Genomic DNA, 18450 nt, shown 5'->3' with positions numbered 1-18450 from the left:
CTGACACTTTGGTCATTTGATGGCCTTATTATTGTCATCTGATTAATGAATATCATATGGGACTGAATCATAACTTGAGACATGTGTTCTTTCTGTTTGTCAGCGGGCTTACCTCCAAGAGATCTGTGAATACATGAGCATTCCTGGATCAACTCCAAAGAGATTCATCGAGCATCGTTGGCTGCCATGTTATGATGTTGGACTCAGCACTCAGAACATGCTTCCTGCTTACAAGGTCCTGTACTTTTTGTTCATGGATGAACAAGACAAGGCTCTATACAAAGAACCTTTGGAACAACTCTATGCTGCTCACCATGTGAATGAAAAGGCCCAGAGGTGCATTCAGTCTTTTCACAAAGACCTCAGCGGGAAAGGTAAATCAATCCATTGTGGTTGTAGATTGGCTGGATAATGTGGACAAATTAATGGGAATATCTATGGTGTGTCAACATTGGCCTGCATGTTCACTATCTGACCTTTGCTTTGGTAAATAAACAAACAAGAGCTTTGATATATTCTCTTCCAGGAATAACACAGCAGGGCAGAAACCGAAAGCGGCGGGTGGTCAAGAAACTGTGGCATGAAGACACCAAAACAGAGCTCCATCTCAGTGTCTACACAGGTGTCCTGGCTATTCTGAAAGGATATGTCATGGTTTTCCAGGTATATTGAAATACTGTTTCACAACTATGTTGTATCATAAAGCTTGGATAGTTTTAAATGCTACCCCAGAGGTATTTTAACATCTTTTATTTTATGTTACCAGTGTAACTGGCTGTGTCTTACTCAGCTTGTATGGTGGAAATTTATATCCATCTCTCACTTGCACAATATTACTATCTCCTCAGAGTTGTGCACAAGTTGCATGATAAGCAGCTGCAGGTTTTCCCCAACTTCCTTGCATGCTTTGTGAAGCCAGAACACCTGCCACCAATCCCCAGGACCCTGGAAGGTCTCGAACTCAAGGGAGACAAACTGCTGCCTGTAAGAGACATGTATGTGGGTCGAGTGGCAGATAGATGGCAGTAAAGGCAGCGTTGTCGGTGTTCCATGGGCCACTGGTGGAGTCTTCATTCAGTCTTATGTCTGAAATCATTGACTCGAGAAGTGGCAGCATGAATATTTCCACTCTGAGTGCCATCCAAACTGTGAAACACACCTTGCTGACCCGGAAGCAGACGGCATTGCAGATGTTTAAAAGAGAAGACCTGAAGTATGGGCCAGTGGACCAAAGGATGTGCTACTACATCATGTCGGCCGGAACCAAGGACAAAGCTCTGAGGAAGCAGGCAACCCTAAAGAAGATGGAACGAAGGAGGGAGTTTGACTGCCAGCCATCCTCAAGTGCTGCCGCAGCAAGAAGAGCCAAGGCAGAAGAGGCGCTGGCCAGAAGGCAGCATGCAGCCAAACAACGCAAGAGAGCTTGTGAAACACTCGTCCAAGCTAAGAGACAAAAAAAAATGTTTTTCATGTCTGTCTGTCTTTTATTTTTTATTTGTGTCATGCGTCACAACACTTACTTGAGTTCCAGGCATTTCCGTGTTGTAAATAAAATAATTTTTTAAATATTAAATGTGTCATTCTCTTTAAGCCTCAAGGATGTTTTGACATTGATTTTTGATAAGTATGCTGATTTTTGTTAAGTCACGCTCAGAAATGTGTCATTTGCCTATTAAAATCACAAAAAAACAAAACAAAAATCGAGCTGGGGGCACGCCCCACCCCCACCCCCCGCGACACTGTCACCTTTTTAACTCTGAGGAGTTTGCAGGTCTGTTCATAGTAATTGTTTTGACTTATAAATAAAATAAAAATGGACAATACAATTTTGATAAAATGAGTTAAGAGTTTAATCAATAATTACATGAAGCAAATATAAAATACAAACAATAAAGTAAAAGTGAAGGAGAATGAGACAGATCTCTCTCTTTACTGACTTATAAGAGCCAAAGCATCTCAAGAGAAGAAGAGAAGAAAAGTGTCCAGTTTCAAAGATACATAAAAGTATATCTTGAGTTTGCATTGAATAGTAGAAGTGGAAGAGAAACTAGATGTTCTGATGAAAAACAATGAAGAACGAGTTAAAAATTAATATCAGATTCATGTCTCTTATAAAATTGTTATGGCCTTCTTCTCCAGTGTTAATTTTCTGGCACTCTTTCAGTTCATCTTCTGTTGTAAAGGACTTCCAGCACTGAAAAACACACCGCCGTGTCTTTTCTACTGTAATATTACTAATGAATATTCTCCTTTGTGTGAATCTTCAGGTGTTTCTTCAGGACTGACGCCCAATGAAACTGTTTACCGCACTGATTACAGTTAAATGTTCTTTCTCCCAGTGTGAACTCTCATGTGAAGCTTAAGAGATGATTTGTGTCTGAAACTAGTTCTGCAGTGAACACACATGTGTGGCTTTTCTCCAGTGTGGATCCTCTCATGTATTTTCAGATGTGATGAGTGACTGAATCTCTTGTCACAGTGTGAACACTTGTAAGGTTTTTCTCCAGTGTGAATTCTCTTGTGTGTATTCAGACCTGTTGACTGACTGAATCTCTTGTCGCAGTGTGAACACATGTAAGGTTTTTCTCCAGTGTGGTTCCTCTCATGTATTTTCAGACTTGTTAAATTATTAAATCTCTTGTCACAGTGTGAACAATTGTAAGGCTTTTCTCCAGTGTGGATCCTCTCATGTGTTTTCAAACTTTCTGAACGACTGAATCTCTTGTCACAGTGTGAACACTTGTAAGGTTTTTCTCCAGTGTGAATTCTCTGGTGCTGTTTTAACTTGTCCGCTGTAATAAAAGTCTTCTCACACTCAAAACACACATACTCTCTGACACCATTATGTATTTTCTGATGTGCATGTAAATATGGCAGCAGTGAAAAACTCTTTCCACACACAGAACATGAATGTGGCTTCTCCTTTGTATGAACTGTCAGGTGTGTCTTCAGGTGTAATGCACTAAAAAAAGTTTTGCCGCATTGATCACATGTGAATGGCTTCTCTCCGGAGTGGATCATCATGTGACGCACAAGACTTTCTTTGGTTGTGAAACTGTTTCCACACTGAACACACATATGTGACTTTTCTCCAGTGTGGATCCTCTTGTGTTTGGTCAGATGTTGTTTTCGTGCAAAACTCGTCCCGCATTGATCACATGTGAACGGCTTCTCTCCAGTGTGAACTCTCATGTGAATCTCAAGACTTTGTTTGGTTGTGATACTCTTTCCACACTGAGTGCAGGTGAAAGATTTCTTGGCTCGTGTTTTCTTTAAAAATGTCTTTTTAGTCTTTGAGCGACTCGAAGGTTTTTCTCCAGGTTTGACATGATGTTCCTCCTTCACTTCACTCAGATCTTCACTATCCTCCTTCACTTCACTCAGTTCTTCACTCTCCTCCTTCACTTCACTCAGTTCTTCACTCTCCTCCTTCACTTCACTCGGTTCTTCAGTCTCCTCCTTCACTTCACTCAGTTCTTCAGTCTCCTTCTTCACTTCACTCAGTTCTTCACTCTCCTCCTTCACTTCACTCAGTTCTTCACTCTCCTCCTTCACTTCCATCAGGTCTGAAATCAAAGAAAAAGGTTTAATTTCATTTTCAGCAAAATAATTTGAAGAGAGAAATATGAAAGTGAGTAATATGTAATGTAATAGCTGATGTAATAGCAGAAAACTGCTATACAATATCATAATTCTGGTGTTTTCATAAATTAATTGCATGAATGAGGTACCAGTGATTCTTGAGATCAGGGACAAAAAAGGTTTTGATGTTCGAAAAAAAAAACTTCATTATCTTAAAAACCAGTGTATACATATTTGTTAAATGAGGGTTTGGCTATGTAACCATGTTTTGGAACAACCTCCCAGTATATCATTATGTATCTTTGAAACAATATATCATTCTGATGGAGTTGACAAGGCATCAACGGTGTTGACACAAAACTGACGGTGGTGACAAACTTGTAAGAAACAGAAAAATATTTCATTCAAAAGGACCATTGAACCCTCACAAATATCGTAACATTGCAAGATATGAAGAAAACATATTATATAACCAATTTTTCATCTCATTGGACTTTACAGGCAATAGAAAAAGAAATGAACCCCCTTTGTAAGAGCCCAGGACTCTGATAGTGGGGGACTCCATAATTAGAAACATTAGCGGCAGGGATACAACTACATGCTGCCTTCCACAAGCAACAACTTCTGATATAAACAGGGAACTTCAGAACATTCTGATGAAACATAAGACTGCAAATCGACTCATCATACATGTGGGGAAGAATGATATTCATAAAGAGCAGTCAGAACTCCTTAAGAAGGATTTCAATGAACTTTTTGAAACACTTAAAAGACTGAAAGTTCAAACATTCATCAGTGGACTTCTCCCAGCAAGAGGAACAAACAGGTTTTCACGGTTGCTTGGGCTAAATACATGGCTGCAAAAAACCTGCAACATAAAAGCAGTGAACTTCATTGACAATTTCAATCTTTTCTGGAGTCAGAGACAACTGTTTCATCGGGATGGCCATCACCCAAACAAACTTGGTTCAAGAGTGTTAAAGGACAACTTCTACTTCTCCCTCAATCATCCTTCTGCAGTTTGTGCCAATCCACTCAATCTGAACGGCACACACACACATGGACACAGTATGAATGACCACGGGACTTCACTTCAGCAGCAAAATGGACATGCGGTTGACATATCACACAAGGACAATGATAACACCACTCCGCCACAACAACCTCTGCTCACGGACACAATCTCAGCTGAGCCCTGCCCACAGAAAAACATATCAGAACTGCTTGAAGATTCAACACCCAAGGACGACTTCCTAGAAAACAGCCAGGGAAGCCAGGACAGCATATCACAACCTCCTATAACACCAGAGCAACAGCCCCTTTCACCAGACACGCTATCCCTCTCTCCAGCATCGCCACTACTGTGTTTCTCACAGAAAATGGAAGAACTGGTGTATGCTGGAACCAGACTATCCCACTCTTTTGCAAGCCCCCAGATACCAACCAAAAAATGACAGGCACCATTACCACCCGCACCAAAGCCTGCAGGCCCAGCTCGCCCTCCCCCTCCTGTGAGAGCTCTTCGGCCTCTACCACAACGCCAGGGCCCACACCCTCCTCCATCTGCTCGAGGTGAACCAAAAACAACTGATACCAGCTCTCAGTGATGTGTTTTGGGTCCCAGCTCTGATAACAGTAACTTTCTCAAATGTTTACAAAACAAGCGGGAACCCAGTGTGCCTGTATCTTTCTCTATTGCTGTTCTATTACAAGATAGAAAATCTAAGGCCTTCAATAGCCGTGCAGCAAACCTAACTAATCTGGTGCCTATTACACGTCAAACTAATATTGCTGTGGGGACAAAAAGTAAGACTGTTAAGTTAGCACTTTTAAACATTCGTTCACTTAAAAATAAATCACTTCTAGTCAACGATTTAATAACCACAAACAACCTGGATTTTATGCTTCTAAATGAAACCTGGCTAGAAGACAGCTGCAGTGCAACAATCCTCAATGAAGCAGGCCCTCCTAACTTTACTTTTATGAGTGTCTGCAGAGCTGTTAAGAGAGGTGGGTGTCTAGCTGCTCTTTTTAAAGATATCTATCAATGTAAGCAAATATCATTTGGGAATTACCCTTCTTTCGAATATCTGGGTATTGTGTTGAAAGGTGCTCCACGCATTTTACTTATCATTATTTACAGGCCTCCAAAATACTCTCCAGCCTTCGCTGAGGACTTTACAGAACTGTTATCTACAATTACCTCAGAGTTTGACTGTTTTGCCATTGCTGGAGATTTTAACATCCACATAGATAGTGCAGAGAACAATATGGCAAAAGAAATCAAAACTGTTTTAAAAACTTTTGATCTGACTCAGCATGTACATGGACCCACACACAATCGTGGACACACTCTAGATTTACTTATCAGTAAGGGTCTAAACATTTCATCGATTGTTATTAAGGATGTAGCACTGTCTGATCATTTCTGTATTTTCTTTGATATATTGATCTCTCCTGCCACTGAACCTAGATCTGTGTCTGTCAAGAAGAGATGCTTAAATGAGAACACTAGTGTACTATTTATGAAGGCTATATCCTTAACACCAAGCATATCTGCAGACTCTGTTGATTTTCTCCTTGATTCTTTTAACTCAAAAGTTAAAGGTATAATTGATGATATTGCTCCTGTTAAAGTCAGGAAGAAGAGTGGCAGACAAAAAGCACCTTGGAGAAACTCAACAACAGTGCAAAATATGAAAAGACAATGCAGAAAAGCAGAGCGCATGTGGCGGAAGACAAAACTTGTAGTCCATTATAACATCTACAAAGACAGCCTTCATGCTTTCAATATGGAACTAGGCAAAGCTAGGCAGACTTTCTTCTCAAATATTATAAACAGCAATTTAAACAACACACGCACTCTTTTTGCTACTGTAGAGAGACTGACAAACCCTCCAAGCCAGATTCCCAGTGAAATGCTCTCAGAGAACAAGTGCAGTGAGTTTGCTTCTTTCTTCTCTGAGAAAATCAATAATATCAGAAAGGTGATCAGCACATCCTTGAGTTGCACTGAGGTCAGACAGATCAAACCACCTGAGAAAGTAGTTACTATGTCTGATTTCAAAGAAATTGATGGCAAAATTTTGGAAGAAACTGTACAGCACCTTAAAACATCAACATGCGCTCTTGACACACTCCCCACATCATTTTTCAAAAGTGTGTTAAACAGTTTAGAAGCAGATCTCCTAGAAGTGGTAAATGTCTCACTTCGCTCTGGGAGTTTTCCATACTCCCTGAAAACTGCAGTTGTCAAGCCCCTCCTGAAAAAGAGCAATCTGGATAAGACCATATTAAGCAACTATAGGCCGATCTCAAATCTTCCTTTCATAGGCAAGATCATTTAAAAAGTTGTCTTCAATCAGCTGAACAAATTCTTGAGCTTGAATGGATCCTTTGACAATTTTCACAGCTATGCAGACGACACACAGCTCTACTTAGCCCTATCGCCTAACGACTACAGCCCAATTGAATCCCTGTGCCAATGCATTGACGAAGTCAACAGTTGGATGTGTCAAAACTTTCTTCAGTTAAACAAAGACAAAACTGAAGTCATTGCGTTCGGAAACAAAGATGAAGTTCTCAAGGTGAACGCATACCTTCACTCTAGGGGTCAAACAACTAAACATCAAGTCAGGAATCTTGGTGTGACACTAGAGTCAGACCTTAGTTTCAGTAGTCATGTCAAAGCAATAACTAAATCAGCATACTATCATCTGAAAAAATATTGAAAAATTAGATGCTTTGTTTCCAGACAAGACTTAGAGAAACTTGCGCATGCTTTCATCACCATTAGGGTGGATTACTGTAATGGACTCCTCACTGGCCTTCCCAAAAAGACCATAAGACAGTTGCAGCTCATACAGAACGCTGCCGCCAGGATTCTGAGCAGAACTAGAAAATATGAACACATCACACCAGTCCTCAGGTCTTTACACTGGCTCCCAGTTAAATTTAGGATTGATTTTAAAGTATTATTACTGGTATATAAATCATTTAATGGCCTAGGACCTCAATACATTGCAGATATGCTCACTGAATATAAACCCAACAGATCACTCAGATCACTAGGATCATATCAGCTAGAAATACCAAGGGTTCACTCTAAGCATGGCGAGTCTGCTTTTAGCTATTATGCCAGCCGCAGTTGGAACCAGCTTCCAGAGGAGATCAGACGTGCTCCTACAGTAGTCACATTCAAATCCAGACTCAAAACACATCTGTTTAGCTATGCATTTACTGAATGAGCACTGTGTCAATGTTTGTCTGACTGTTTGTACTGTATTTTATTTTATTTTTCTAAGCTGTTTTAATTATTCTTATTTCTTTTATTATTTTAATTTCTTCTATGTAAAGCACTTTGAATTGCCATTGTGTATGAAATGTGCTATATAAATAAACTTGCCTTGCCTTTGTAAAGTCCACACCATTTTCAAGTATATGCTGCTAATAAAGTATATAAACTCATTCAAATCATCCATAGTCAAAATGACAGCTAAACCTTTAAAATATTGCTAAACTGTCATAAAAAAACTTAACATTTGACTTCTCAAGGCCATCGATGGAGTTTAAACACCAGGCAACAGACGATGAAATCCATGACATATGCTGATATGTTATATATCTCCATGGTGCTGCTTGTACGGACAGGTGATGATGGCTCATTCAGCTTGACTAGAATTTCTTTAAATGGCACAAAGCAGACATCCCGCCGTCCTTGTTTTTTCTGAAAACAAACATTTGGCCCATGAGGGTGAAAAAATTCAACTTCAACATCTTGATGCTCTGGGTCAATTGTTCTGTTCGTACATGACAACAAACCAGTCTCTACTCTGAGTATCATCGGGGCCTATCCCAGTTGTTGTGCCCTCAGGTCCTCTGCTAGGCTCTTTCTCCATGGCCTCCATCAGCATCGCCAGAGGACTTTGTCTGGGTCCTTCATCTGGGTCCTGACGGATGCCATCCAAAGTGTGAGTAACAGGACTGAAACACTGGCAAATCTGTGGCTCACTGCAAAAACATGAAATGTTTCTCCAATGGATGATGTTCCCTTGAGCTACAACTTGATGAATCTTCCTTGTTCCAGGGATGGATTTCAGGGCTGGCATGAGGAGAGTGTCATAGGACTGAAAATCATCACTGGTAACGTATTGCAGCTTGACACCACTTAGGCTGCTGGACACCATCTCATAAAATGCTCTGCCATCCACAATATCCCGACCTCTCAGCACAATACTGTCTGCACACCTCTTAACTGTTGCCCCAATGCCAGTTGGGGAGGGACAGCACAGAGGAGATGCAAGTTCTTCTTATTTTTATACTGTTTGCTTGGACCATCTGACCAAAAGTGAACAGTATTAATCTTTGGAAATCTTGCATGAATGGCTGTCAGGATTTGATCCATATAGGTTCAGATGGCTGCAGCATCCTGGCGATTAGACTCTGAGACCGTGCAGAATCCTGCCTTTTCATGTTTGGTGTAGAACATGCCTGTATGAAGTGTGAGCTGTGGGAGGTTTTGCCCATAGTGACAGGATTGTACTTCTGAGCTGAATTTACATTTCCAGGCCCCAGAGAAGTCAACATGAACAATAACAGTGGTTTCATCACAATTTGTTATCATGTTCCTGTACTCCTTGGTTTGATTTTGAACTGAATGGACATGGGTGGTTGTCTCATTTCTTAGTTTGTCTTGGTAGAGAATCATAAGCTCTGAAAGAGTGCCAGTGTGTTCCACAAGTTTGGTGTGAAAGTGAGCTCCATCTTCTGTTCGCTCCTCAATACGCTTCCACTGCTTCCACTCCACTTGTGTTTTCCCTTGCTCTGGAGAAAGAACTGAACATTTGTTCAGACATCGGGTGCAGGTACGTAAAAGACAAGATTTGTTTGCTGGAAAACATCATACAAGTTGGAAACTCTCTTCAAGTTTGCTGGTTGTTAAAGCATTGAATGACTTCAGGACCTCAAGCATCAGTGTTGCATTCTCATGGTACAGACACTAACATGTCTTTCGGTCTGAGGCTCTTGGAGATGTAATGTGAAATGGACGTAATGCACAGAAGGACAAGTTACTAAGTCTAATGTTTAGGTTTTGCTGGACAAATGCAATGTGAAGGTTTTGCATCGTGTCAGTCAGAATTATCCTTTGACGTTTTACTTATTTTCTGGTAATGGTGTCTTGCTTGTCTGTTGTCATCCTTGCATTGTTTTCCAAAAAACTGTGAACACTTAGGGATATGGTCTGGAGGAACCTAGGCTTCCTTTGTTTTGGTATTATTTTCTGTCAGTGTTTTGTAAGTCAGGCCAAACTCATGAACCCTGTGGATAGGAACACTTCTTGAGAATTTGGCCAGACAAAGTCAGTTTTGGATGCTGAGATGCAAGTTTGCCTCTTCTGTGGGTGCGAGAAGCATTTCTTCTCAGCTCTGCAGTCATTGCATGATAGAAGAGCAGTGATCTTTTGATTAAAGGGTTTCTGAGTTGGCTCCCTTGAACCATCATCTCTGTGAGTCCTGTGTTTTCTCATTTTGAATATGTTTTCCACGTTCAAGTCGCTTTCTCAGCTTGTCCCTCTCTTTTTTTAACTTGTCAAGTTTGTCTTTCAGTGCTTTAATCTCTCTGGAGTGTCTTTTTCTAGTTTTGCATCTTTCCTTTTCACCAGCAACTAGCTGTCTACTACTCCTTGGCTCCTCAAAACTGATGTCCAAAGGAGTCTGTGGTGGGGTGTCTAGATGCTGGCCTTCCTGTGCTTTGTTCTTGCGTTCTCTTGACTCTTTCTGTGCTTGTTTCCAAAACCTCCTCTTATACCTCTTTTCTCTTTCTTCCAAATCACTGATGTTTTTTATTTTGCCCTCTTTCACCCTATTTCTCCATCTTTCCCTCTCATTTCTCAGCAACTCTTCTTTCAGCTCAGGCTGGCTATCAATTTTTTTTTCGCCTTCTTTTTTGATACTCCCTATTCCTTCTCTTTCGTTCCTCCACTGATAGTTTCTCCCTAGCCATTCTAGCCTGAAATGCATACCATTATGCAGTCAGTATACTTTTCTGATGGATAAACATTAGCTACACCTTATTACATATCAAGTACTCGAGAGGCTATGAAAATGAGATTCAATTCAAAACATAAAGCTATATGGCAATTGGTTGAAATTCTACACATAAAACTGAGCAACAGTAATATCAAATGTTTGGTAAGTAATACAATTTAAGTAAACTACACTAAAATGAGGAATAATGCACATAATGGCATTTGTCAACACCGTCTTAGAAAGAGTCAACACCGTCAGACACAAATCCTGATGGTGTTGACATCTGACGGAGTTGACAAAATACCATGTTTCCTCTCATAACACGTGCTTCTCACAGGAGCCATCTTGTTTATCAATTGTTGCTTGCAACCTTTATACTTAACTTAAATTAAGCATTTATAAAAGAAAATATCATACAAATAAAAAACAGATATAATACGGATGAACAAATGATAAAGCTTGGGTTACTGAATATTCAATCCCTTACTTCAAAAGCACCCATTGTTAATGATAGGATTACAGACTATAACCTAGATGTGCTGTTATAAACACGAACCTCATCTGAAAGGCAAAGGGGGAGGTGTTGCTGTAATTTATAGTAATATCTTCAGAATTACTGAGAAGTCTTGTTTTAAATATAATTCTTTTGAAGTGTTGTTGCTAAATGTAACACTATCTAGTGTAAATGATAAATCACGTTTAACATTTGTGCTGGCTACTGTATACAGGCCACCAGGGCACCAATACAGACTTTATCAAAGAATTTGCTGATTTTCTATCAGAGTTAGTACTGGCTGCAGATAAAGTCCTAATTGTTGGTGATTTTAATATACATATAGATAACGAAAAAGATGCATTGGGATTGGCATTTAAAGATATTCTGAACTCAATTGAAGTTAGACAACACGTGTGAGGACCTACTCGTTGTCGCAATCATACTCTAGATCTAATATTATCACATGAATAAATGTTGATGCCGTTGAAATTCTGCAGCAGAGCGATGACATCTCAGATCATTATCTAGTCTCGTGTAAACTTCATTTAGCCAAGCAACATCCTCGTGTCAAACATGTATACATTTAGCACTGAAAGGTTGCCTACCAGTCTGGTTCACACTTCAACATGTTTCTGTCTATATATAGATACATATACACGTATGATTTTAGGCTTAGTTCATGTTTTTACTCCAATCTCATTTCATAACATACATTTTAAACTGGCACCACCCGTTTAACATGTCTTACCTTAAAAATCATCTCATCTTCAAATCTCGTTCTTCTAATTCTTCTGAGGTAAATCCAAGGTAAACAGCACAGCACAGCACTAACACAGTCTTCCAAACTCGATGAAAAGCAGAGAGGAGTAAGTTACCGAAGTCTCTGATTCTTTGTTTTGAGGTAATGAGGGTGTTTTACAGGTCTGCGTTTCTCCGTGTGGATCATTTGCATGTCAATCCCTCGTGCACGCATGGGCGTGGTCACATTAGAGTTAATTAGGACGTGTTTGAGAAACTCTATATGCCGCTGCTTTCATATGGATTAAACAGAGATTTTTTTTTTTTTTATTTAATTTATACTTTAAAGATAGAGACTCCAAGTGTTGTACACATGCGTTTCAAGTCTGTGTTTCAAACATTCACTGAGTTACAGGTCATTTTTCTGTCGCGTTTCAGAATGAGTTTCACATTGAGAGATGACAAAAAGCGCATCATGTTTATTTTCATTGTTTTACGAAAAACACAACATTTTATTTTTATTATGAGTGTACACAAATAAAAGAAGACATTTAACAGTTTTGAAAAAAAAAAAACAACGAGCCTATCGCGCCGGCGCAATAGCCGACCTCAGGGGGTTAAATTGTACAAATATTTCACAATATTACTATTTCTACAAAATTGTATTCACGGTACAATTATCACATTAATGTTAATGATAATTTGCTGAGCCAGGAGAAACTGTACCTCTATATCTCTTTAGTTTCATACAGATTACATTGCAGGGGAATATTGGTTTTAATTTCCAAAAAAAAATATATATATATAAACTATATTGATAAATGTCCAACATTTTTGTAACATGGCTGCAATTTTTTTTAGCTTGATATAAATGTAAAATAACAGCGATAACAGTGTTTCCCACAGAATTAGATTCTATTTGCGGTGGTGTGGTGTTTGGGGACCGGGGACCGGGTGATTAAGTTAATATATATATATATATATATATATATATATATATATATATATATATATATATATAATGCTTATACATCATATATATAAACTTTATATATATATCATATATTTTTATTGACAAGTACACATTCCCATTGCCAACAGTTAGTGTCAGATAACTTAAAGACTTTGCCATTGCTACACTTTCTATGCTATGACTGCTCCACAGACTTTTTGTTGCAAATTTTGCTCATACACAAACCTGGAACTGGACACACACACACACACACACACACACACACACACAAACTCACAAACTTACTGACACACTCAAACACAGGCTCACACACACACACACACACACACACACACACACATTCAAAAAGACTCACACACACACAGATTCAAACACAGACACACACTCAGACCGCTCACACACACACACCAAACTGGACCTGGCGGTGGACACACACAGACTCAGACACACACACACACACACACACACACACACACACACACACACACACACACACACACACACGCACACGCACACCTGGAGATTGAGGTGGACAAAAACCAACACACACCAACCTGAACCTGGAGATAATAATAATATAATGTCTAGTCTGGTGGTTGTGATATGAACCTACCAACGTCCGTTGCAATGATTTTTGGAATGACTGATCGCGAGAGGAACAAATTATGTTTTAGTCGCATAACATCGGTTAATGGAAACGCCGTCATTTCGCAAAAGTTGTAACGGATATTTAGAAAAAAAAAATCGCAAAAGTTTTGCGCGAATCTGTAATGAAACGCGACCGCGCTTAACATCTAGACAACTTCTCAGAGTTATGTTGAGCAACAGTGTTCATTATACTAACCATTCAACTACGGATTTATTCTGGAATCTTCGCTGGGGAATAAGCATTAAGCACCGGCAACAATCCGCCCTCTACATGCTCATGTTTTGATTCAGATCGTGCGGTAAGAGAAGGAGGGGCTAGTCGTGCCTCCATTGTCAGTTTGTGAGAGAGAGGGGGAGCAAGCAGCGCGAATAAAATACAATTTTACCCATATTAAATAGTTAAAAAATCTGAATCAATCCGTGGCGGTCAGCGTTGATATGTGGCGGGCCGCCACAAATTAATGAATGTATGGGAAACCCTGGATAATATTTAAGTTGACCTGATTTTGACAATCATTATGAAAGCTTCTCAAACCCTTTACTGACCATTTGTTGAAAACAAAAAAATGAATAACAATAATAAAAAAAACTATAACCATTTCAAAAAAAGTGATGAAGCGCTCGAATGTTTCAAACATGAATGTTCTTCAGCATCATGAATGAATATAGAATAAACACCAACCTCTTTGTTCTTCAGGATCTTCAGTGTGTTTCATTCTGCAGGGTTCTGGATCACTCATGTTCTCACTGTCCTCTTTAATAAACTCAGTCTTTGCAGATTTCAGCTCTTCCTGATGCTCTGATGCTCGTCTTCACTTGTAGCTGATGGAAATATACAGCATTTATTGGAGAATTGCTGTGGGAGGAGCTTCACTGATGATGTAATTGCTCTGGGAGGAGCTTCACTGATGATGTAACTAGTGGGAGAAGCTGTTCTGCCTAAATAAAAAAAAATATCAGCTACTGAGTTTGGTTTTATACCAATTGATAACAGAATAAAAATAATGTAAATTCTTCCAATTATAAATAATGGTAAAAACATTTTTTACAGAAACATAGGGGGAGAGCGGGGCACAACCTAACGAGGGGCTAGTGGAAACACCCTTGTTTTAAATACTTCCACACATGCTAACATTTCGAAACTTGGTGTATTTACTAGTTGCCATTTCAACACTATATAGATAAAAAAAAAGCGCCAAAATTCAGAAATCCTTGGAAGATATCGCTGAACATTTATTTAACCATGGCTAAAGTAAATTTCTTATGTTATTTTTTCACCTATATTTTTGGTGTTTATTTTAAATTATACAAATCTGATATTCTTTCAATCTCCAACATGTTGTTTAATAGTTGATAAGGTTCTTTAATTCTTTGCTAACTAGCAGAAGACACTAGCAGGGTTTGAATCTCAGTTGTGCAGGCGGTGCATGTTATATGTGAACACAGGGCTGCCAACTCTCACGCATTCACCGTGAGACTCACGCAATTCTCATGCCACACATTTTCTCACACACACAAAAATCGCGAAGCAAAGAGAACACAGAGACCGACAGACTGGACAGAGCAGGTTACTTATGATATAAAAAAAATCTCAGCTCTCAGATTCTGTCAATTTTATTACAAAATTCAAACAATAAATACCGGTTTGGCGCTTGTAAATGTGACGTGACAAATCCCTAGCGGCACGTGAACCCATCATCTCTACTAGCTAATATTAAAAAAACACGAATGAACACTGTTGAAACAAGATACAATACAACTTACTGAAATTTATATTCCTCATACGTTATATCTTATATTATTATAATTTAATGACCATAATATAGGCTATAGCATGTTAGTTGGCTAGAAAAAAAAGAGTTATGTTGAGTATTTAGCTAAACGTGTACTATTTTACACATATATATATAATATATATATATATTTTTTTTTACTTAAATCATTAAATTTAATTTACAGCATTAGGTGATATTTTAAGAATATATATATATATATGTTTTCCAATAAAAAAGCCATTAATCATTAATATCATTCACCATCGTTTTGAGGCTCTCTTTTTTTAAAAAAAGTATCGGTTCAGGCACCGTTTAGGCAACGGTACCATTTTAAAAGTATCGATTTGGCACCGGTGTTGGAAAAAACCCAAACGATACACAACCCTACTGCTGTATTCATCTGATAAACCTTGAACCGCTCTTTAACAGACATCTTGGAGATGTTATGCTATCTGTGATATTAATTGCAATAAAGTATTTAGATCAATAACATATTTTAGTTTTGTATGTTCAGAAACTGATGATGGCCATAAAACTTTAAAAAAGAGAAGCAGCATTATTTATTATATTATTTAACATGTCCAGTTTCAAATTTCATTTATAGGCTATCTGATATTATCAATTGTATTATATTTATATATTTATCATTTATGTATAGATTTGAACTTTACCCATGTTCATTACTCATGACAAGGACAATTATAAAGTGTTTATAATTATCTGTTCTATATATTTAAATTTTAACAATATAATCTGCAAAATATAAGTCAACAAAGAAATATGAAGGTAGGCTACTATTAAAATGGCAACAGCAAAACTTGAGATCGTTATTCCCATCAATTCCCCTCACAGATCTCAGACTTTAACTCTTGACTTGACATTCAGTAACAGTTCTCACACAAAAATCGAGACAATCACACAAACGAACACAAAATCGCTCAGGTCTGAATGAACTCAACATATTCTCCTCATGCTCACTGCTGCTGCACTAAATGTTTATTTCAGAAGGAAGACGCCAGAAAAGATGCACAAGTATCGCTGTAATCGATGAAAACAATACAGAAATGAGCCTGTCGCTTAATCAAACTGTATAAAGTGTGTGTGATGGTTGTGTAAATATGAGAAATACCGCGAACTGCTCTCTCCTCACCTTCTTCTTCTCCTTCTTCTTCTGATGTTTTGCGGCAGACTATAGTCGCTAGAATGGCGTATTGCTGCCCTCCTCAGTTCATTTGAAGAATGAATAGATTTAACACATTATATATATATATATATATATATATATATATATATATATATATATATATATATATATATATATATATATATATATTCTATATCTCAGAATGGTGTTATTCAGTACCTATAGTGTCTGCTCTACTGAACCTCCTGTGAAGTGTCATGTGAGATAGTGACTGACTGAAATCAGACATGGTAGTCCAGTCCGGAGCAAAAAAGTTAAGACCAAGTTTTTTTTTTTTTGTTTTTTTTTTGTCTCATCCTCCATAGACGTAATGATTTTAGTAAATAACTTGAAATTATATACAGCTCTGAGTTCATGAGATTTCTTTCTGTACGATGACATAAAAGTCCATTAGTTCATGCCTCACAGTTTCTACTTCTCCACATATGCTTGTTTTCCAACCATCCTTCCTAAACCTATATGAATATTTTTATATGGCTTTGAGGTTTTCTGTGCACTGAAATTATGCATGTTAGGTGAGCACATGAGCTGATTTAATGTATGTATTTAACACCCTTTGAAACACGTGCTGAATATAATATTATCGTGTCCATTGATGTATTATTCTTCTCTAATCTAACTTATTGCTGATTATCATTAATTTCAAATTCATGGTAAATTGAATTGTACCTGTAATGATTGCATCAACTTGCTGTTTTAATACTATGATGGTACAAAAGTAAAATGGTTACATTTGCATCTCTGACTAATTTTGGGTACGTGACGTGAGTGTTTCCTTGGTTATTGCGCCCACGTAAAATCTTTGGTCCAGTCAAGAACCTGTAAATCACCCTTATTAATTATTATTTATTTTTCGGCACATCATTTCATTTCAGTTTGTAGCGAAGCTTAGTGACGAACTAAGATGTTGAGTTGGTTATTCAGACCATTACATTAGCTTTATTGCCCTTACTGACAGTGAGTTACTGTTAAAATAAACTGTAGATCTGGGTGAAACTGCTCCTGGGTTATTTGTTGAAGGAACCTCCTGCTATTGCTATTAAAGCGGAGCAACGGCATGCTTGTCTGCACATTTATTAAACGTATTCAAATGCATAACATCAAATGCATAAATGATAATTCATTGCATTTAAAATCTACATTTCAGACTTTTTGTAATGTATATGTAGAGCTGGATTATCAAGGGTTAAGCGGTAAATAATTTAGCCATAAAAACAGACAATAATAACAATGAGTATGGAGTATAAAGTAGCACCCGTTTTCTGTTGTTTGAAACACCTGAAATGATGACTTCTGGTGAATATTGTGGAAACTAACTGATACATTTAGCTAAATATATTTCATACATTATAGCATATTATAATATAACTTATTAGGCCTATATATTTATAGAACAGCAAAGTAGGCCTAATCAATATACAAGATTGAAACACATAGATGTGAAATATAAAGGCTACAGTATGATCATTTTGCCAACAATGAACCATGGATTTGTTTAGTTTATAATACGTTTTATTTTTAACTTAAATAATTACAACATATAACATTCAAAACTCATCGGCTTAGACTGCATTTGAAGAAAAATAAACAACAGTTTTCTGTAGCCTTGTGCGAACTTATTCAATAGAATTATACTTCTAGAATGTTCTTCCCAGTGCAAAAAATAATATTTTTAATTTAATTAGACAACATTTTAAGGAAGTGTAGTGCAAATATCTTTATATAATTATACGTCCATTATAGTTAACTTTCTTTCCAGTGTAAAACAATACATAAAAAAAGCTAATAAAGAAAATATAAAATATTGCACTCAAATACTGCATTCAAGCAACACAACACCTGTATATTTTTGTGCTCTTTTCTTTTTCGCCGGCTGCTCAGAGGTTGTCATTTTTACATTTCCCGCTGTTGTTACTTGTCGTCATCGTTGCTACGATACGTGACTCACAATGACTGAAACGACCAATTAAAAGGGCATTCTCTGATGATGTTCCAAGATGTTAAAA

General features: G+C 37.9%; 1 protein-coding gene across 3 annotated transcripts; it reads right to left on the bottom strand.

Moving 5' to 3' along the window:
* Positions 1 to 1836: 1836 nt before the first annotated feature.
* On the bottom strand, positions 1837 to 16463 carry LOC308690398 (uncharacterized protein). Of its 3 annotated transcripts, none has more exons than XM_081364800.1 (3): positions 16391 to 16463; positions 14148 to 14404; positions 1837 to 3566 (listed from the first exon to the last, which is right to left on the bottom strand). In XM_081364800.1, exons 2-3 carry the CDS (start codon positions 14203 to 14205, stop codon positions 2320 to 2322), a joined length of 1305 nt encoding a protein of 434 aa, XP_081220926.1. In that variant the 5' UTR covers positions 14206 to 14404; positions 16391 to 16463; the 3' UTR covers positions 1837 to 2319. The 3 variants fall into 3 exon arrangements, with proteins under 3 accessions (XP_081220926.1, XP_081220927.1, XP_081220925.1); XM_081364801.1 differs by having other exon boundaries at positions 14148 to 14287; positions 16391 to 16426; XM_081364799.1 differs by having other exon boundaries at positions 16370 to 16406.
* Positions 16464 to 18450: the final 1987 nt, after the last annotated feature.

This window comes from Scardinius erythrophthalmus (assembly GCF_964197995.2).
Source record: "Scardinius erythrophthalmus genome assembly, chromosome: 1".
Taxonomy (NCBI): domain Eukaryota; kingdom Metazoa; phylum Chordata; class Actinopteri; order Cypriniformes; family Leuciscidae; genus Scardinius; species Scardinius erythrophthalmus.
The sequence above is the reverse complement of the archived record's forward strand: the minus strand, read 5'-3'. Positions and strand labels throughout refer to the sequence as shown.